The following is a 22,236-nucleotide window of genomic DNA, read 5'->3' on the forward strand; positions in this document are numbered from 1 at the left end:
TAAATGATCCTAACGGTGATGCCCTCAAGACCAGACTACTTCCTTCCTAACAACCAAAAAATGTTCAGTCTTCCTTTCCACTGTAGAGTGGTTAATTAATAAACTTTTAGTTAATTGAGTTTTCCTTGCCAATTTCACAGGGTTAATTACTTAAACTTGTGCAACCTCCACATCTATTTTAAGCAACTCCCTGACTGTAGGCCTTACATTTAAATACAGTTCAGTATATTTGAACACACTTCATTCAAACTTTAGGCTACTGAACAGGACAATGTCATCCACTCTTTGGACATCTTACATTTTGGGTCGCTTCCCATCACAAACAGTTGGTAGAGATACACAAGCTAAAATAGTCATAGTCTCCGCAGTGCTGTTTAGGTCCAGAAGAACTATACATTAGACATGACCAGACATTTTTGATGAAATGTTGTCATCCAAAAATGCCAATTTAACAAACCAAACATTTTCATAGAAAAGGGTCAATTCTGATTATTTTTCAACATGACAATATTGTGAAACTTTTAAAAATAGTCCAAACATTTTGTTCCAATGTTTCTAAATGAAAAGTTATTTTGCTAGTTTGAAGTGACTTCTCATTTCAAAATTTAAGATAATTATAGTAAAAAAAACATAAGTCTAATAAACAAGGTCAAAATTGAAACAAAATGTTTCAAAGTTATTGAAACAAAGCATTGCAATTGAGCTGAAGTTAAATTTTTTTCTCCAATTTTTGGCTGGTGATAAGTTGACTTTTTACTCTAATTAGGGATGGGAATGTTTTTTGATATCTTGGCTTTTTTTTATTTCCAGCACTGGTAAGAATTACCCACTCTGCTCCGCTAATCGCATTGTAATGAACCTTCTGGCTCCTTATTGGATGCTGTGTTAGTATCCAGTGCATCATCCAACCAACAGAGGAACACTGGCAGAGGTTAAAGAGGGTCTGGGCTCAGGAGGGAGCTGGAGGTTGGGTATGAACAAGAGCAGTACGCTGAGAGGGGAACATGGGCAAGTGGGAGCTGGGACTGTTGGACAGAAAGCCAGAATGGGGGCAAGCCCGCTGCTGGCAAGCGGGATAGCATTGGTGCTGGATGCCAAGCAACAGGTCGCAAAAGCGAGGGAGGGCTGCGTGGCTGGTCAGACCAACACAAGAGTGGTCAGATGAAAAAGGACTGGAGTCTGGCCAGCACGCTGTTGACTCTGGCATAAGCAGCCCTGGCCCTATGCCCAAGTTGTCCCACCTTTGTTCCCTGTACAGCCTGCAGGAGCTAGATTGGAAGCTGGTGGGTGTTGTGTTTACATCTTTTGTTTAGGCCGCTGCACAACAAGTAACTGCAATGTTTGTTTCTAGCAGCCTGAGTCAAACAAACCTGTGTTCACTGTATAGGGGGTGTTTATGAGAACCCAAAGGGCCCAGTGCTGGGACAGAGTCTAGTGCTTGCTTCTCAGCATGTGCTACATCTGGCATGTTGCCATGCCAGCGTGTCACAGCATTCACCGTGAGCCGCTTTCGAGCTCCGGGGGCTGTTACAGTATGGGCAGCAGCCAGCCTCTCCTGCAACAAGTTTCAAAGCACTTTTGCGTTCTTTTGTCTTTTTAAGGCTACTTGCTTATTTGGCTTTCCCTAGGCTTTCAATAGACAGGAATGCCTCTACAGGAGCCCTCGAAAGCTCTTCGACGTGCTAGATCTGTAAACTACAAAAACAAATGGATCTGCAATTTATTTACAAAATAAGAAAACCGGGCCCGAGCCAGAAGTCCACAGTCCATCAAAATCAACGGGAATTTTTCCTGAGCAAGAATGGTTTATTTACCATTTGTGTTAGAGCAATGCTCCCAACCAAGAGCGTGCCCTCAGGGGGCCAAGCACTGTACCAACACATATCAAGAAGCAGTCCCTGAATCAAAGAAATTCACAATCTAAACATTACTTGTTTTACAGGAACATCTAGAGGGCCTGAGATTTTGACCTTATTGTGCTAGGCACTATGGAAATACATCAGAAGAAACAGTCCCTGCCCTACAAAGTTTATCAGTGTACAGGGCCATGTTGGAGAAAGAAATATTCTTATCTTCTATTTACAGATAGAAAACTGATGCAAAAGGAATCTTAGGCTCAGATCCCCACAGATGCCTCACTCCCTCTGCAATCAGGACTCCAGGTGCCTCAAGATCTTTGAGGAGCTGGATGTAAGCTAAGGTCCCAAGGTCACAGCAAAGGCAGGAATGAAACCCCGTCACTCAGTGCCCCAAGGCAGTGAAATCAGACAGAGGCTGTGTGAGTCACCAGCTCTACAGACTGGATTATATTGTTCATCTGCTACAGAGAAGACACTGCCAATTCTACCTTTCACACACTCACTTCTTACTCCATCGACTGTGGACTGGGGCTGGAACAATTTGTATAGTGGGAGTGCTGAGAACTGCGGAACCACACTGTATATAATGGAGACCCCTTCAAGTCAAGGGGTGTGCCTGCACCCTCCCCACTCCTCTAGTTCCAGGACTTCTGGCCAGGAAGGCTGCCTCCTACTGATGAGAAGAACCTTCACTTTCCATGGTCTTTTGATCCTTAGGCTCTGACTGGAGGCTCCTAATAAACGCAACAATTAAAGACAAAGCTGATAGTGTTTTTCATTTAGATGTAAAAAACCCTCTGCTATTTCACACCACAAAGCTAACTGATTAGCCAAAAGCAGCAAGGTCAATGGCCATCATGGGCCTGGAGGCAAGTTGGGAGGGGGGGTCCAGGCTTCCCACCCCACCATGGGCAGGAGAGGTGAGGTTTAGGGCAGTCAGCACTGGGGCCTCCCACCCACACTCTGTCAGAGCTGTGCTGCTACTTCAGAAGTGGAGGTGGCCAGTGCTCTGAACCCCTTTGAAATGCCAGACTGAAGGGCAACTGCCCTCTTTGATTCCCCATCAGTGGGCTGGGCCAACAGATAATATAACATCTCAAAACAATGACGTGTGCTCCGTGTATGAGGCCGAAGGCTCTGCAGGCATAAACTGGCACAGCTCTGTTTTCATTGGGTGGAAGCTAATCAGCTAATGTACGCCCGGAAACAATGTGGCCCTTAGTGTTTTTGAGGAACCTGGTGTATATAATTGCACATGGTGGGGAACTAGAAGGAAACAGGACAACGTACTTCCACCTTTGCCGCTCTTCTCCATCCGGTACTGGTAGATGTGCAGAGTGAAGAGCATGTGAGAGTTCCTGTGATCCTCTTCATCACAGTCTCGCTGGCTGCTTCGGCGGGCGGCAATCGCGGCATCGAGGAAGAAAGCAGCTTTCTCCGCAGTGGGGGCGCGGAGCTCACTCTGGTTCTGAAGCTGCAAGCCAGGGGAAAGCAGATAAATCAGCCCTGATGGATTTCACCACTAGCATACAACATTCTCAATCCCCCGGAAGCCTAAGTACAGCTAAATCAAACTGACAAGGCACAAGGGATTGCGATCCTAGGACAGACCTGTGGTTCTGCCGTCCTGTCACTGAGCATGGCTACTACTGGACACTTCAGAAGACAGATTGCCACGTCAAGACTTTTGCCTGAGGATATATGGCTGTACCTAACTGCTGTACCTTTGGCTGCAGTTATATGAAAATATAAGAACTAGACACACTCCTCAGGGGATAGAAGGATGTGTGTAAATGTCCCTGTTGCACTACTTTCCTGAATCTTAATCCATGTTACATATCACGTTACCTTAGACTCGCAGTTGGTTTTTAACCACCAATGTTTGCAGTTTATTGCCATTCAGTTTCAGAGATGTCAGCTAACAGGCATTACCAAGATGTTTGCTTTGCTAAAGTGGATTACAGCATTATCCACTTTTGAGATTTAACACAGAAATGAACCACTGTAGCAGGGATATAAATTCATGTGTCTTTTTTTTTTAAACATATTGTACATGCCAAGTTCCTCATCTTGTTTTCCTCTCTCTCTGCACTTAGGCCCCAAAGTACACAAGAGAAAGCAGTGCTTCGGCAGCAGCCCATATTTATGCAAAAATTAATATAGAAAAACACAATGCTTTTCAGTCACACAGCCGGAAGCAGGGATCACTAATGGGCAAAGGCTCTTCTATGTATTCAGTTTGTTTTTTCAAAAAGAAATCCCAGATGTCAGCCACGTGGAAGTGCTGTTTTTGCATCCCCATCAGTGAGACATCTGAGAGGGCTGTGATAAATGATAAACTCACACTGGGGAGAAGCTAGAACCATTGAGAGCCATTGAGTAGATTCATCCCTGCGACCTGTGCTATGGCTGCTGAAGGGACCACACAAAGCAGAGTTGAGCGTCCATTATTCAGGGGCTGTCGGGGTTGCCCTGACTTCTGCTTCCCACCACAATGGTGCTTAAAGGCCTTGCAACAGCAGGGAACACCTCTCAACACACCAGGGAGACTTCTGAGCTGGACTGCCCTTCAGAGAGGCACAGTGTCATCATCTAGAGCTCACCTGAGTACCCCCTTCTCTGGACCCGGCCAGCACTGCTGACAGGGGCAGATGGGTGGGGCAAGCTATTGCTGATGTGACAGGGACTGAGGAGGGAGCAGTAGATGATACTTAGCCCTTGTGAGAGGTGGAGGAAGAGCATGAAGGACAGGAAGCACACATAGGTCTTCCCCCCACAAGCTGGGCAGAGGCAATCCATTAGCTGAAACAGCACACATCATGCACGTACAAACACGCTTGCTGCACCTCAGCCACGGCCTCCAGTTTTGGGACCATAAACGGCACTTATCTCCACAAAACTGACAGCCAGCATGAAGTGTGATATTATTAACCCTGATCATGTGAGGTATGTGTGTGTGCTTTATGTCACCTAACATTAAGTCTGGAGGAGTGTCATGGGATGATGAAATATGACATTCATAGATCCACAGATTCCAAGGCCAAAAGGACTATTGTGGTCATCTAATGCAGGGGCTCTCAAACTTCACTGCACCATGACCCCCTTATAATCACAGAATCCTAGGGCTGGAAGGGACCTTAGCAGGTCATCTAGTCCAGCCCCCTGCCTAAAGCAGGATCAACCCTAACTAAATCATCCCAGTCAGGACTTTGTCAAGCTGGGACTTAAAAACCTCCAGGGGTGGAGATTCTGCCACCTCTTTCCAGTGCTTCACCACCCTCCTGGTGAAATAGTTTTCCTAATATACAACCTACACCTCCCACTCTGTAACTTCAGAGCACTGCTCCTTGTTCTGCCATCCGCCACAACTGAGAACAGCCTCTCTCCAGCCTCGTAAGAGCCCCCCCTTTCAGGAAGCTGAAGCCTGATATCTAATTGACCCTCACTCTTCTCTTCTGCAAACTAAATAAACCCAAACCCTCAGTGGCTCCTCGTAGGTCATGTGCTGCAGCCCCCTAATCATTTTCACTGACCCTCTGCTGGACCCGTTCCAATGCAGCCACATCCTTTCTGCACTGTGGGGACCAGAACTTGACACGATACTCCAGAGGTGTCCCCTTCTGACTACAAAAATTACTACTTGACACCAGGAGGAGGGGACCGAAGCCTGAGCCCACCTGAGCCCCACCCGGGGTAAGGGGGCCAAAGCCAAAGTCCAAGAATTTCAATTCCAGAGAGGTGGACTCCAATCTGCGACCTGATGCCCAGGGCTGAAGCCTTTGGACTTCTGCTTTGTCTCCAGGTCTTGGGCTTTGACCCCAGGTCCCTGCAAGTCTAAGGTACCCCTGATGCCAGACAGGGTTGCAATCCACTTTGTGTTCCTGACCTACATTGTGAGAATCACTGAGCTAGTCTGACCTTGTGTACATGGGCTGCAGAACTTCTCGCAGTAACCCCTTGTGCACAGCTTTTAGAGAAACATCCAATCTTGAATTAAAAATGGTCAGACATGGAGAATCCACAACAGCCATGGTTTATTTGTCCAGTGGTTAAATACTCTCACTGTCAAAAATGTGCACTTTATTTCCAAATCTGAATTTCTCACCATTGCTTTTTATTATATCGTTCTCTGCTAGACTGAAGAGGCCAGAATTAAATACCTGTAATTCAAGCAGACACTTATAGACTGTAATCAAACCACCGCTTAACCTTCTCTTGGTTAAATAGATTAAGCTCTTTGAGACTCACTATCAGGCACATTTTCTCATTTTTGAATCATTTTCATAGCTGTTTTCTGCACTTAATCAATACCATTGTTGAATGGTGAGCACCAGAACTGGATGCAGGATCCAACAGCCATCACACCAGTGTCCAATACAGAGTTAGAATAGTTTCTCTACTCATACTTGTGATTCTCCTATACATATTCTCCCTTTCGCCCATAGCATCACATTGGGAATTCATGTTCAGCTTCTCTCAGGTTATGTCTAGATTACAGCAATTTGTTGACAGAAGTTTTTATTGTAAGATCTCTTCTGACAAAACTTCTGTCGACAGATCGCAGACAGACTGCACGGTGGACTGAAAGAGCGAACTATTCTGTTGACAGAGAGAGGCTGGACTGCCTGGCCACTCTACTGGCAAAACAGCCAACCAGAAGCACAGCAGACTGAGCTGTCCAGTGTTCCAGAACCCCTATTTGCCAACAGAAGCGCTGCCCCACGCCCCACCCGCCCCCCCGGAATATCCAGACCAGCTTTTTGTCGTCAGATTTCTGCCAACTCAGGAGTTCTCCCACGTGGCAAGCAGGGTGCAGCTGTCTACAAAAGTGCTGCGTGCTGTTGACTTCCCGTCGACAGAACACCCTTGGGAATCCGGACACTCCACAGATTTTTTAGACAAAACAGCCATTTTGCTGACAAAACCCCTCAGTCTAGACCTAGCCTAAGAGTCCCCCATGTTCCCATGTACATGTTTGCATTTAGCCATAGTAAAAAGCCCAGCATTTGATTGGAACCAGCCTACAGAATGATCCGGAGCAATGTCAGTGGCCTCACTTCATCATTTACCATTTCCCCAAAGTTAGTGTCTTGAGCTGTGATGACTGTTTTCTTCCATGTCAGTGTTAGAAATATTGCATAGCTTTGGGCCAAGAACCAGCCCTGCATGACTCCACTGGAAACATACCCACTAAATGATTATTTCCCATTTACAATTATGATTTTTTAGACCTAGAAGACAGCAAATTGTTAATCCATAACTATACATACATAAACGATGTGGCACGGGTGTTGGTAATTCAGAGAGCTGATCCCTATGCTACAGGGGAGGTCTGTTTTTCTGACAGCAGTGTTCCTTCTGTCTTTTTCAATCCATGGGCAGAATAAATTTTATTATGTGCACCAATGCATGTGAGGATGTGCAGCATCAATAGAAACACATGCTGCTCACTATGGGTGGCTGTTGACATTTTGCTAATCAGCCAGGCAGCACCTGAATCTCTCCTGGGCAGCTGCCAAGTGCTCAGCTTACAGGGAACACTGTCTGTGAGGTGGACAAGTTTCTTTTTTCAGACCACTTAGGTGTTCTTGCTGACTCGCCAAGGCTACAGAGAGTTAAGAGTTATTCTTGGCTTGCCCAGCTCTAGTATTATTTCTTGGCAACAATTAATAGGTAGCTATTAATATTTCCTACAACACTGTAAATGCCAGTGCTATAAATAATACAGTTTACAGAGAGGTATACAGCCATATACATGGCCTACAGTTATTTGTGCAACAGTATAAATATTTTAGCTTGTTATTTCACAAACGAGTGGTCACAGCTCCTTTCTCTCTCTCTCTCTCTCTTTAAGCGCGGCAAGAGGTGAATTTTGTTTGCTCTGAATGTTTTCAAATTTTATTGCAAACATGAACCCCTGGTCACCATCAGTAACATTGGAGGTACAAATATGAGGCCAGGAAAGCATATGGCCCCACAGCTGTAGGTCATAAAGCTCTTGCACATTTCAAAGTAAACACATACAAGTCTACAAAGTTTATGCTTTGAGGCGTTCTTAAATTCGAGTTCTATCGTCTCATAGTTCAGAAAAACATCACTAGGCTTGGAAGAATCTCATATAACTTTTTGTTATAAGTGTGATGAATAATATCAAGGTTTCTTTTTAAGCATTTTTTAATTTTCACAAATTTAGATTTTCACAGCTGCAGGAAATTAGGGAGCGATCAGACAATAGTTATTTAATAACAGACTATGAGAATCAAAAAGTTCAGGCTTTATAGTTCTTAAAACAAAAACTGCCAGCACAGCTGTCACACATCAAAATATATAAGCGTATACCCTTCAATCAAACTTGAATAGGTTCTCAAGAAGCATTTTTCTTTCTTTACTTATCTGGAAACTTCAGTTACTCTGGACAGCATGCTGACAGCAGCTGCAGGCCTGGGGACAAGGTGGGGTGCGGGGGGGGAGGTCTCAGCCCCAAGAAGGGGTGGGACCAAGAGCAGAAGGGGTGGAGCTTAGGGCAGTCAGCCCTGTCCTCTTCCCACCACGCAGAGACCAGTGGCACAGCTCTCCGAGGCATTTCCAAATGGCCTGGGGACAACTGCCCACTTTGTGCTCCCTGTTGGCGGGCCTGATCAAGGATAAAAATATTGTATGTGTGTGTATGGGACAATTGTTGCTTGCCAGCATTTACTGAGGAGAATTGAACTGTTTCAAACCAAAATATCACATTGCTCGAAATCAGTTTCCATTTAAAATAAATGTTACATTCACCTGCATGCCACAAATTGGGTCCTCACAAAGGTAGACACCCGGCGACTGCCCATCCTGAAGGCTGCCTGTAGCTACTTCCGACAGTAAGTCCCTCAGATTTTCTTCTTTTCCCCACACTTCTACTGCAGAAATCCGGACTGAGAAACGGGCCCCTGTCTTCTCTTTCCGTTCGTTGATCAGCTTGAAGAGCCAGGAGATGGCACAGGGGATTATGCCAAGGTTCTGCATGGAATCATCCTTACCAATCATGGTATATGATTTTCCTGTCAAGTAGGAGGGAGAAAGAAAATTAAATTACACTCGGTGCATTCAGTGCTTTCTGTCAAGTGGCATTATTCTGCACAGGCTCAGAAAAACAATGTCCTTCACTAAAGGAAAAACACAGACGAAAGGAGAAACACAGAAACAAAGGGCAAATGGCAGCATTTAAAAATGCTAGGCTACATTCAGATCTGTGATCCAGTTCACTGCAGCATTCGCCTACAATAATGGGGCTGAAAAGCAGCCACATCTTCCTACATGGAGATTCCCCTTAACATTCAAGGAATCCTTAGCTGGCATATATCTGGCCCAGACACCCCACTCTGCAGCCAATAGCGTAGAGGGCATGTTCGGTAGGGTGGCTGAGTGTCATGCGCTCCAACAATCCGTAATTTGGAAATGATCTTCTGGGAGGAGATGGGGGTGTTAGTAGCCAACATACATTAGAGCAGCCTGTAGGTGGTTCTCTAAGATGCTGGGCTGGAACTGATATAGAACTGGCTGTTGGATGAGGGAGCTGCATCTGGCTTCTTTTCTGTATTCTCTTTCTAGCTACACTGAGCAGAAACTAGGTATATAAAGCAATCTGGTCCAGGGGTGGGCCCATGATGTGGAGTTTTCATCTGGATCAAAACATTCCCTACGTTTGGTATTTTTTGGAACTCGGATTTTGGTGCAGGCCAGTCTCTTTAAAAACATCTGTTAATTGAAAGCAGACATGCACATAGGCAAGTTTCATATTCTTCCTCATTTTTGGTTTTTTATATCGCTGTCACATGATTCTATCAATATGCATACATTCTAGGCAATTTATTGTGACTTTTTTAAAACCTTATTTCATTTAATGAATTATGGACATAAGTGGAATCAAATGGTATAAAGATTAGTGCAGCAAGAGATCTGTAGACTTTACAACTCTTTGTGAAACTGTCTTTGCGTGTCTGTAGATGTGGGGATGATGGGGAAGGCAATTAATGAAGCAACTACACCTTGACAATTAATAGAACGACAAGAAGTCTTGTGGCACCTTATAAACTAACAGATATTTTGGAGCATAAACTTTCGTGGGCAAAGACCCACTACATCAGATGCATGAGTTGGAGGGAGGGGTGAAGCAGGTCTTTGCCCACGAAAGCTTATGCTACGAAATACCTGTTAGTCTATAAGGTGCCACAAGACTTCTTGCTGCTCTTGAAGCTACAGACTAACACGGCTACCTCTCTGATAATTGTCAACTAATGTGTTTTATAGTTTTGTCTCAGTCTAGATAAGCTCGCTATAAAACATGGAAATTGTGAGGCAGAGTCAACCTATTACTAGGATTTTATATCTGACATTGCCCTTCAATTGCTCTCTGGCTTCAAGCAAGTCATGAAAGCCTGATACTTCAAGTGTTCCTCATTTCTGGGTGCCTCCATTTTGGAGGTAACTGGAGACAACCAGCGTACTGTACTTCTCCATTGGCAGAAGAATGGAAGTTTCCTTGAAGGCGTATGACAGTGCTTCAAAACAGGTGGGTCATCCATTAAGGAACAGCAAAAAGTATAATGTAAGTTAGGCACCCATTTCCAATGCATAAATTTTAAATCATAAATATTGATTACTTGATGGAATATAGACAGTTTTAAGCAGCCCAGACGGGTGAAATGTTTGGTTAGATTTCTAATGGCGAACATATTTTTACAACGTTGTAGATTACTATGAGGTAATTAATCAACAAATCATCATCATTATTATAACTTCTTACTAGTGACTAAGAGGAGCAGGCAGAGTTCAGATTTCCATTGTACAAAGCAATCAACAAACCAATACAAAGGCAACACTTGCTGCTGAGGCGGATTTGGAGACCTCACATTTCAGGACTTAGACAACGTGCAACAACAGAATAATGGACAAATGAGACAGAAGGACAAGGTAAGGAAAGGAGAAGTTACTCACTTTCATGTAGTAATGATGGTTCTCCAAGATGTGTCGCTGCAGATGCTCCACTCAGGTGTCGGCGCATCCTGGTGCCAGAGATCAGAACGATTTTAGAGCAGTGCCTCCCCACCCCTCCCATGCCGTGCGTGCACACTGGCCGTCTAGAGCCGCTGCTGCTCTGAGGAGTGAGTGCGTGCATGGCACAGCCCTCCTCTGTTCCTTTCCTAGCTGAAGTTCCTACAGACTCCAAGCAGAGGGGAGGATGGGAGGGTCGTAGAGCACCTGCAGAGACACATCTTGGAGAACCATCATTACTGCATGAAAGTGAGTAACTTCTCCTTCTCTGTCGAATAGTCCCAGCGGGTGCTCCACTTAGGTGAATCTGTAGCAGTACTTGTTTGAAGGAGGTGGCTATTGGAGTCTTTATCTGGATTGATGCAAAACGGCATCTGCCAAAGCAGTGAGAGTTATTGGCCCTTTCTGTAAAGCATAATGTCATGCAAACATATGGCGTGAAGACCAAGTGGCTGCTCTACAGATGTCAGCTACAGGGACATTGCTAAGGAAGGCTGTTGTTGCGACCACCACCTGTGTGCAGTGGGCCCTAATAATCTGGCGGCTGTTTGTCTCTGAACTGGTATGCAGTGCATGTGAAATCTGCAACCCACTTGGATAAGCATCGCGCCAAAACAGCTATTCCTGCACAAGGTCCTACAAAGAGCCTGTCTGACCTTCTAACTGATTTAGTTGTGTCAAGGTAGAATGCAATCTCACGCCTTGCATTGAGTGTGTGATATGGCCTCCTTAGAGGAGGTATGAGGTTTGGGAAAGTAAGAAGGTATGCAGATAGGCTCGTTTACATGAAAATCAGATATGACCTGCAGGAGAAACTTTGGGTGCAACCTAAGTATCACCTCATCCTTGGTGAAGATGGTGAAAGGTGAGTAAGCCATGAGGGCTGCAATTTCCCCGATTCTTCCGGTGGATGTTATGGCCACTGGGAAAACCACCTTCACAGAAACATACAGGAGGGATGTCATGGCAAGAGGTTCTAGTGGTAGTCTTGTAAATGTATCTAACACTAAATTTAGGTCCCACAGTGGTACCGGGGAGGCACAGGTTTGGGTGCACTTTTAGTAACCCTGCTAGGAAATGCTTCACCATGGGGTGTGCAAAGAGAGAAGAACCATCTCCTGACTCCTGGAAGGCCGTAATCACAAACACATGAATTCTGCATCACTGAGGTCCAGGAGGTAATTGAGCAAGGTAAGTATGGGGGCCATATCGGGATGCAAACTGCGCATTGTGCACCATTGTTGAAAGCACGTCCATTTCTCTTTATAAGTGCTTCTAGTGGAGGGAATGACTATTTAAGAGGATATGTTTGACCCTGTTTGAACAGGCAAGTTTTTCATTTTGGAACCATGGAGAAGCCATGCTGTGAGCGTCAGGGCCTTGATATTCAGGTGACATGTGCTCCCGTGGTGCTGTGGTAGGAGATCCAGCACCTTCGGAAGAGGGATCGGCTGATTTATCAATAGGTAATGCAGGTAAGGAAACCCAAGTTGTTGGGGCCAGGCTGGGACTACTTATATTACAGTGGCCCAATTTGACCTGATCTTGTTGATCACTCTGTCGATCAGCAGGCTCAGAGGAAAGGCACAGAGAAGAGGGGTGGTCCAACGAATTCTGAAGGCATTCCCTTGCGATCTCTTGCCTAGGGCTGCCCTGGAGCAAACCCTGTGACACTTGTGATTGGGAGGGGTTGCAAAGCGCTCTATTGTCGAGAAGCCCCATTTGTGGAAAATGGAGAGGAGTATGTCAGTACTGATCTCGCACTCGTGCTAGTCCGAGAAGGCCCTGCTCAGCAGGTCAGCCCTGATCTTCTGTTTTCGTGGCATGTACATAGCTGTCAGGGTTATCCAGTTCTTGATGCATCCGTTCCAAAATCTGAGTGTTTCAGCACATAGAGAGTGTGATCAGGCACCCCCCTGGCAGGATGGTATAAAACCTAGCGGGTGTGTTGTCCGGGAGGACATGGATAGTTTTGCCTCTTATCAGAAGAAGAAAATGGGCACAAGCTTTTCAAATGGCCCTAAGTTCTAAGATATTGTGTCTCATATGGTGGCCCATGTTCCCTGTATTGACACGCCACAGTGGGCCCCCCACCCCACAAGTGATGCATCTGTTGTTATAGTCACGGAAGAATCTGGGCAGTGGAAGGGTATATTAGTGAGGAGGTTTACTGGGGATGCCCACCACTCTAGAGACTGCAGTACCAATGGAGGAAGAGCGAGGCCCTTTGTCAAGCTGTGACGGGTTGGAGTGTAATTGCGAGTGAGCCAATGTTGCAGGCAGCAAATATGCAGTCTTGCAAATAGGACTACGAATGTTGTAGCGGCCATGCACCCCAATAATTAGAGGCAGGTCTGAAACATGGTGAGAGGGGCCTGTTTGACTATATGGGCAAGATCGCAGAGTGCTTGGAATTGGAGTAACGGTAGATAGCCTCTCATGGTGACTGAATATAGCACGGCTCCAATGAACTCCATGCTCTGTGTGGGTCTTAAAATGGACTTTTGCAGGCTTATAAGGAGGCCAAGTCAGGAAAAACATTCCCTGATAGTATTTATCATAAGGGTAGTTTGGTGACAAGTGGGACCCTGGATCAGGCAGTCACGTCGGGAAGGAAAAAATTATGATTTTTGCCTTCTGAGGAATGTTGTGACTACCACGAGTGTCTTTGAGAACACCTGAGGGGCCAAATAGAGTCTAAAAGGGAGAACTCTTTATTGGTAATCATCTCAGCACACAACAAATCTGAGGAACCTCCTGTGGGATGGATGGATAGTCAGGTGGAAGTATGCATCCTGAGGCTGAGGACTGAGAACTGATCCCCCTTGTCTAGTGCTGGAATTATAATTTGCAACGTTACCTTCTTGAACTTTGAGTTGAGGATGAATCTGTACAATTCCCTGAGGTCTACGATTAGGCCTCCATCTCCCTGATTTCTTGGTTGTAAGGAAATAGTTTGGAATAGAACTCCTTGCTGCAGTGTTGGGGGATGGGTAGGAGGGATGGTTGTGAAAGGAATTGTACAGCTTTTTCTGAGCATCTCTCAGACCCATTTGTCTAATGTGATCTGGGTCCACTGGTGGTAAAAGGGGCCTCAAACAATGATGGAAGGTAGCCACAGGATGCACCAGACTTGTAGGGTGGTTGAGCAGACCCTCGACCAAACCCTCGAATTTGCTGTTTTTGGGAGGTAGGATGGACTGTTGAGGACTGGCCCTGCTGTGCCCTCCTCCTGCTGGATCAATGCGTGGCCTTGTTATCATACAGCCTGTGTTGTTGTCTATAATAGGTACAGTTATATTTCCCGGATCCATGGTAGGCAGTACACTTGCGCCTCTTGCCTGGTGGAGAATACATTCCCAACATGTGCAGTGTCACTCTGGAACCTTACATGGAATGTAAAAAATCATCAGTAATATTAGAGAATGACTGTTTCCCATCAAAGGGGAGATCTTCCACCTTTGCTTCGATTTCACGTGGGATGCCAGATGATTGTAGCCATGACACTCTGCACATAATTATTGCAGTGGCTGCGGCCTTAGCAGTCGTGTCAGCCACATCCACAGCTGCCTGGAGCGCAGCCCTTGCAATTGAGACCCTCTTTAAGAACAGACTACAAGATAGGGCGTTCATTAACTGGTAGGTCCTGAACTAAGTCTTGTAGTTTGTTATAATTCATGTGATCATAATTTGCTAAAACAGCAGTATAGTTTGCTATGAGAAACTGCAGTGTAGCTGAGGAGTAAACTCTACAGCTGAAAGAAGCTAACCACTTATGTTTTTTATCTGTCGGGGTAGATTTAAACTGTGGGGTTTGGGATTTATGATTAACAGAATCTGCAAAAAGTGAGCTTGGTTGTGGATGTGAGAAAAGAAAATCCATGTTCCTCGATGGAACAAAGTATTTCCTATCTGCCCTATGATTTGTGGGCAGGCTAGAAGCTGGATTTTTAACAAAGAGCCTCAGAGGGCTCCAGGAGAGCCTCATAAATAGACAGTGCTATTTTAGAAAGCAGAGATGGCTGTAATATAATAAGTAGTCTATAGGGTTTATCCTGCACCTCTTGCAGGGTAATATCGTGGGATTCGGCTACCTGTATGAACGGCTCTTGAAATTGCTTCAGATTGTCAGTAGGAGGAGAGGGGGAGATCTGAAACATCACCTCATCCTGTCAAGATGTGGGTCCTCAGGATGAACCTCTGGCGTCTGAGTGAGGTAACTCCTCAATCGCATTTGAAGCTGCCTGGGAGATTATAGAGGTTGGGTTGTTAGGTGAGGAATGCACCAAAATTGTGGGAGAATGCTTGGGTGTGTACTGATGTTGAGGAGTGGTGCATCTGAAGTGATGAGCATGGGATGCGTGTGGACAGTATGTGTGCCATACACCCAATGGGCCCCATTGTGGTGGAAGCTGGTATGGGGGTAGAGCCACAGCTGGTTGGCCCAGATAGGGTGAGGTTGAAAAAGATGGTCTATATACGAATGCCAGGAAGGAGATGAACAGGCTGATGAATGCCGGCTCTTACGTCTGCTACCACAGTCAGATATAGGTGAAGGTGGTGAAGAAGAGGGTGGGGCATTCTGTGAGGAGCTAGAATACCCTTGTCCCACGGAGTGTGGTGAAGACGTTAATGATGTTGTGTATGGTTGTGGGGATTTTTGGAGATGCCACGTTTTTCACAGCACTTCCCTATGTTGTTGTGCAGGTTGTTCTAGCACAGTGGCAGACATAGTAGGTGTTGCCAGTGGAGGCAGATGTAGCTTTTCAGAAGCTGATGCCTCAATGGCACCCACTGACATGTCTCGTCTGGTCTCTCCCTCAGATCTTCTAGCTGAGGAGGACCTGCGTCTCTCCACGGCACCCAATACAGGAGGCTCCAGGGAACGCGAGGCTTTGGGCATCACAGACAGAGACCATGCTGCTGAAGTTCTCGTAGCTTGGGTGCCTTTGCGGGGTGATATACCTACCCTATATGGGGGCTTTTTCTGCACCTATATGTCATCTTGCTTGTCACTGAATGATAGGGACTTTTGCCAGAGTAGCACCTTTTGTTGCACTTCCCTTTCTTTTCGTGACTCTGTTGGCACACCCAGGCTACAGGGGCACTTGTTGGCATTATGGGTTTCCCCAAGGCATTCTACGCAGGAGGTGTGCCCATCGGATATGGGCACAGAGCCCCTACATGAATTGCAGTTCTTCATCACTGTAGAGCCTGGCATTGTGAAGAGAAAAAAATCGAGAAGCCCTGTGGCACCTTATAGACTAACAGATATTTTGGAGCATAAGCTTTCGTGGGCAAAGACCTGCTTTGTCAGATGCAATGTAGTGGAGATTCCAGAGGAGGGTCTAACTATGCAGGATCATGAAAAGGGGGGAGTCCCAATCAAGAGGAAGGGCAGAGATGACAAGGTCAATTCAGTCAGGGAGGATGTGGCCAACTACCAGCAGCTGATGTGGAGGTGTGCTTCTGGAGCCTTTATTTTTTTTTTTTTGAGGAAAAAAATGAGGTATAAAGATGTAACTATAAAAACTATGAGGTAAAGGGGGAGACTAACTAAGGAGTTCCGATGTTTCTTTCAGGTAAGGAGAGGAGCTGCTCTGCATCCGTCTTCAACCAAGGATGGTAGAAAAGGAACTGGAGGGCTCTGCCATGTGCGCACTCCTCAGACTGGTGGCGGTTCGAGACATCCAGTGCCCACGCATGCACGGGGTGAGCAGGGGGGCACTGCTCTAAAAGTGTTCCAATCTCTGGCACCAGGATGTGCTGACACCTAAGTGGAGCACTCGCAGGGACGACTTGACAGAGAAAGACATATGCCGGACTAGGTGTTCCAATTTCATATATATAATATGGCACAGAACACTGGCAGTTTAGAAGCTCTTCTTTTCCTTAACCTAAAATAAAAAATCACTTAAGACTTAAAGTAGAAAATTTGCTGTGTGTGTAAAGAAATGTAACAATACCAACCCAGTTTGGCATGGCCAAAGCAGAACACACAGCCATCTGCTCCATTCACCACTGACTGGATTACCTCAGCCACAGTTCCAGCGCACACTTCAGCCTGCCACAGTTAGAAAGGTGGGATTAACAAAGGTATTTAATAATAAAAAACAATACAGCAACACATATATTAATGGCTGAGACAGTTCCAAAATATCATTACTGATCTCTAGCAATGTGGCATCATCTTTACAGGCCCAATCCTGCATGCCTTACTTATATGAGTTGCCCCACTTAAGTTAATGAGACTACTCACACGAGTAAGGTGATCAGGATTTGGATGTGAGACAGTTGAATTCCCTTTGTGTAAGCCCTTCTCCATTCATTTCAGCATGAGGGGCAGAGACTTCATTCAAGGGCAACTCATGCCTGACCAATCTGATTAGCTGCTATGAGGAGATAACTAACTCTGTGGACATAGGGAAGTCAATGGATGTGATATACTTGGACTTTAGCAAAGCTATGCTTGTCCATAAGTTAAGGAAGTATAGGCTGGATACAGGGACTGTAAGGTAGATAGAAATCTGGCTGGACAGTTGGGCCCAAAGGATTGTGATCTGGTTGGCAGTTGGTGTCAAGTGGAGTGCCTCAAGGATCAGTTCTAGAACCAGTGCTGTTCAACATCTTTATTAGTGATCTGGATGAGGAGATGGATTAAACCCTCAGCAAATTTGCAGATGACACTAAGCTGTGGGGACAGGTAGATACACTGGAGGGTAGCGACAGGGTCCAGAGTGACCTAGATAAATTGGACAATTGGACCAAAAGTAACCTGATGAGGTTCAATAAGGACAAGTGCAGACTCCTGTATTTGGGACAGAAGAATCCCAAGCACAGTTACAGGCTGGGGACCAGCTGGTTAAGTAGCAGTACAGCAGAAAAGGACCTGGGGATTACAGTGGATGAGAGGTTGCATATGTGTCGACAGTGCGCCCTTGTATCCAAGAAGGCTAATGGTGTATTGGGATGCATTAAGAAGAGCACTTCCAGCAGATCTAGAGAAGTTATTATTCCCCTCTAATCAGCACTGGTGAGGCCACATCTGGAATACTGCATCTAGTTCTCGCTCCCCGCACCCCAGCCCCAGTATAGGAAGGATGTGGATGCATAGGAGCAGGTCCAGCGACGAGCAACAAAAATGATTAAGGGGCTGGAGCACATGACCTATTAGGAAAGGCTGAGGGATTTCAGCTTAGTTAGATTGCAGAAGAAAAGAGTGAGGGGTGATTTGATAACAACCTTCAACTTCCTGAATGGGGGGCTTTCAAAAAGATGGAGAGAGGCTGTTCCACCGTAGTGGCGGATGGCAGAACAAGCAACAATGGTCTCAAGTGATAGAGCTGGAGGTGTAGGTTGGATATTAGGAAAAACTATTTCACCAGGCGGGTGGTGAAGCATTGGAATACGTTGCCAAGAGAGGTGGTGGATTCTCCATCCCTCGAGGTTTTTAATTCCCATCTGGACAAGTTCCTGGCTGGGATGATATAGTTGGGGCTGATACTACTTCCGGTAGGCGTCTGGACTCGATGACCTGAGGTGCAGTCCAGCCCTAGGATTCTATGATCCTTTGTAAACGTTCTGTAGGTTGAGAAATGACAGATTGCCCTTTTTATGCTAAACAGACTTTGCACTAAGCCAAGGTGGTAAGAGAAGAGACTCAGTATCTGATAAAGGTGGTTGCAAAATAGGATTCATTTTGCCTTTCATTCTATTTATCTTTTTCTGTTAAAAGTGGAATTTTGTCAACTAGTCCCATTAGACAGAATTTTGGCTGCTACAATTCTGCTGTCAGGTGGGCTGGTGAGTTTATTGCGGGGGAGGGGGGAATGGATGGGAACCTAAGAATGAGGTACACACCCTTTTGTCTTCACTAGGAAGTATTTTCTTACCTTTGTTCAGATCTCCCCAGCTGCTAGCAATAGGAGGAGCCCTACAGAAGACAAGTTGCTAGTAGCTAGCAGTGTTTTAAGCACCTTATCAAACAGATTCAATCTGAACAGATATAAAACACATGGGCAAACACCCAGATCCCCGTATAACCTAGCCTGTTCCACCTCTTACACTATGCCCACCCACTAGAGCTTAGCCAGTAAAAGCAATATTTAGGGATCGTAGGGAAAATTTACTACTGTAGATAAAACCCTAACGGTTGCCTCTCCATTGGCCCAGTTTATCGACATTCCTTACTCTGTTGTTTTCCATCAGTAATTAAAACAGCCACGAATTATTTATATATCTGGAGTAAAGCCTGTGTCTTCTTAGAGTGAAACAGGTAGCAAAACTTCACATACATATTTCTTAGCTTCTTAATGGGTTGAGGATAGAATGTAGGATTAGCCATTTTCACATTATTAACTTGCAACATTGGTAGGATCAACATAAGCACTGACCAAAAACAGTTGAAAGGGATCCATCATATACTGCTACCTGGTATTTTTTCACATGCTAGGCAACATTTTATATCACTAATATGATTTATTGCCCATAAAGTAAAAAATTAAAGCAAAGATGATCATCATATTATAGAAATGTGATTCAATGTATTTGTCACAGTATCGCTGGCATCTATGAACTGAATTAAGCCTCAGTCTAACTTGAGCAAAATCTCTGAAATTACAACAGTGCTGAATTTGCCTCTTGGGCACATTAATGCCACCTGGAAAGTATCGTAGGTCCTTGTTAGCCCAAGTCATATGTTGCCTACCTGAGATGCATCCTGGGGGAAAACGGCATCAAAAGCAAACATCTTGGGGGGCACCTGATTGCCCCTTTTCTGGAAGGTGTTCTGGCCTCCGCAGGATAATGGGTCATACAGGGTGATTTGCTTCTTGCGGGGATCAACCTTTAAGAAAGAGCTGGACTCGGATGTATCCCTGGCAAGAGTGGAACAAATGCGCACCATGACTTTCACCTGTCAGCAAACAGACAGAAATCCAGATTTAATTAGAGTATTGAACATATCAGAGTTGGGGTGGGGGACGCTTATAACGGACTTTTAAATTACAATGAGCCAAGTCATTGCATGGACCCTTGCTTTACACATGTCACTTTAGTAATACCAGTGGGAGGGGGAAAATGACGGGGATGGAAACTACCGGAATCTGACCAGCCTGTGTGTAGGCAACTGTTAGCAAAACGTCTCTTGATCCACACACTGAACCCCAAAGGGCTACAGATTGCCAACCACTGACATTTAACCTCATTACATCCCACTGAGATGCACCTTAGTCATTTAAAATAGCACATTATTATGTACTCATCTAATGGCTTGTAAGCTAACGTATTTTAATATGTCCTTTAATGCTTATTACATTCCAGACCCTGAGAGGTAATTTTGAAAGCTGACCATTAAAACCAGGCTCTTTCACAACTCTTTGATGACACTATGAACTGGACATTTCATCTCTACATTGGGATAAGAAATTAAAAGGTGTAAATTACAGATCCAGCTTTTTATGTGCTTGCTTTATTGATCGACCGTGATAATTTAGCAGCCTAGATTACCTTTTGGTTTGCTTAATTGGCCTACCAGGGTGCAGCTAATTTTCTATGTATCTGAATCTCGAGACAAAAAAGGTGATGTAATACCATTATACTAGCATAATAGAGACACTAAAATACATTGATGTGCCTGGTAATTATTAAATGCACAAGCTGGCCATTCTGGCAAGAAACAGTGGGCTCTAGACCTTATTACCTGTGCACTTGATGCCAAATCCTGCTTCCTTTACAAACACTTGGATGTCCATTGACCTTAATGGCCCCACTGACTTGAATAAATGCCCATTGCTGTTATACAGTATCCTTAACCAAATGTGAGCAATTTAGATATAAGCAAACCACTGATAATTCAAAACAGCTTTGGTCCCTTCAATAACTTTACTACTATTTGACACATGACTTTTTGAAATTTCAGATACATTCGCAGACTGACTTCAAGACAACCATCAGACGGAACTGATTGTTAAAAGTTTTTGAAATATGTCAGTTGTATCAAACACACAAGTTTGGGCAAGTGGCAGTGTGAGAGTGCAACCACCATTAACTCCATGGAAGAGGCATGCGTGTATTAAGAGAAGTTTTTTTTTTTTCAAATTTTGAAGCAAATACAGTGTCTTTCACTCTGTAATGCAAACCGAGCAACTTTGTTCTAATTACCTTCTGAATATGGTTTGTGTGCACAAGAGAGGAATGGATCCAGCTAAATGCTCCTCTCCCTTTTTTGGGATGGTGCTCCTCATGGGTGAGGATCCCCCTTCACAGTGGCAGTAGCCCTCCAAACTGAGATGAGATTAAATCAAAAGTTTGGTGAGTTCAAACTCACTGGGACAAATTCATGATTGCTGTAACTCCATTGGCAAAGGCATTACACAGGACATCAATGTAGTCCAGTCAATATTTTTGTATTCCCTTCTGTGTGCACCCATGCCTAAAAGGGGTGATTTGGCCCTAACCCTGTTATCGTAAGAAAACAATTTGACTGCTAGACAAGGAGTCTGGTTAAGACTCTGTACACAGGCCTTCTGTTGTGTGTTGCACTACCAATTAAGGCAAATCAGTGAAACATGGCTGGAAGTGTGGAAGGTTTTGTTCTCATTTATTCAACCACACTATTTGTTTAACCTTTCTCCCCATCCCTAATTTAAAAAGCCTTTTTTGTTATGCCTCTCCACTTTCCACTTTCTTTTCAAGGCATTCTGTTCAGCACCACTGAAGAAAGTGAGAGTCACACCCACTAGAGCCAGGGCTGAACTTGGTTCAATATAATTTACTGTAGATGTAATTCTCCAGGCAGTTCAGGGAGAGATCACTAGTCAAGTCAAAGGGGAAGGGAGGGTTTGTAGCAATAAGCTCCTAACAGGGCAAGGAAACAAAAAGTGCATATATAAAACCTTTACCTGTTTCCTTGCCTGCATCTTACTCCCTGTTTGCTTTCTCAAAAAAAACCTATATTTTTGAACAGACACCAAGATTTAGAATTTTCTACTGATTCACTGGAAATTAAACTAATATAACACTTTAAATAAAGTACCTGATAGGCTTTTAAAATCTATTTTTTTCTGTCTGTACATGCAGTGTGTGTGTTATGAAACCATGTCTTGCAAAGTCCTGATCACTTCATGCATGGGGCAAAACTGACTGAATTAATACACCCCAGAACCAAGTCTTATCTCAGTCATATTGGTTTGACGTCAATATAACTTGCTTAGCTGTGGCAGTTACTCCTGGTTTACACCTATAAAAATGAAGTCAGAATTAGTTCTATTTCTGCTCAATGCTGACTTAACATAACTGACTTGTATTCTCTAGCAGATGTTTCTTCATGAAGGATGGCAGAGGT

General features: G+C 44.7%; 1 protein-coding gene across 2 annotated transcripts in view; it reads right to left on the reverse strand.

The window, feature by feature from the left end:
* KIF26B (kinesin family member 26B) overlaps positions 1–22,236 on the reverse strand; it is a 505,176-nt gene that overhangs the window by 88,105 nt on the left and 394,835 nt on the right. For both annotated transcript variants that reach the window (XM_074990066.1, XM_074990067.1), the window contains 4 exons: positions 19,600–19,806; positions 16,863–16,956; positions 8,637–8,899; positions 3,150–3,333 (listed from right to left, as the gene is read on the reverse strand). In XM_074990066.1, coding sequence (XP_074846167.1) covers positions 3,150–3,333; positions 8,637–8,899; positions 16,863–16,956; positions 19,600–19,806 — 748 coding nt within the window. The remainder of the gene's footprint in view (positions 1–3,149; positions 3,334–8,636; positions 8,900–16,862; positions 16,957–19,599; positions 19,807–22,236) is intronic.

This window comes from Carettochelys insculpta, chromosome 3 (genome assembly GCF_033958435.1).
Source record: "Carettochelys insculpta isolate YL-2023 chromosome 3, ASM3395843v1, whole genome shotgun sequence".
Taxonomy (NCBI): Eukaryota; Metazoa; Chordata; order Testudines; family Carettochelyidae; genus Carettochelys; species Carettochelys insculpta.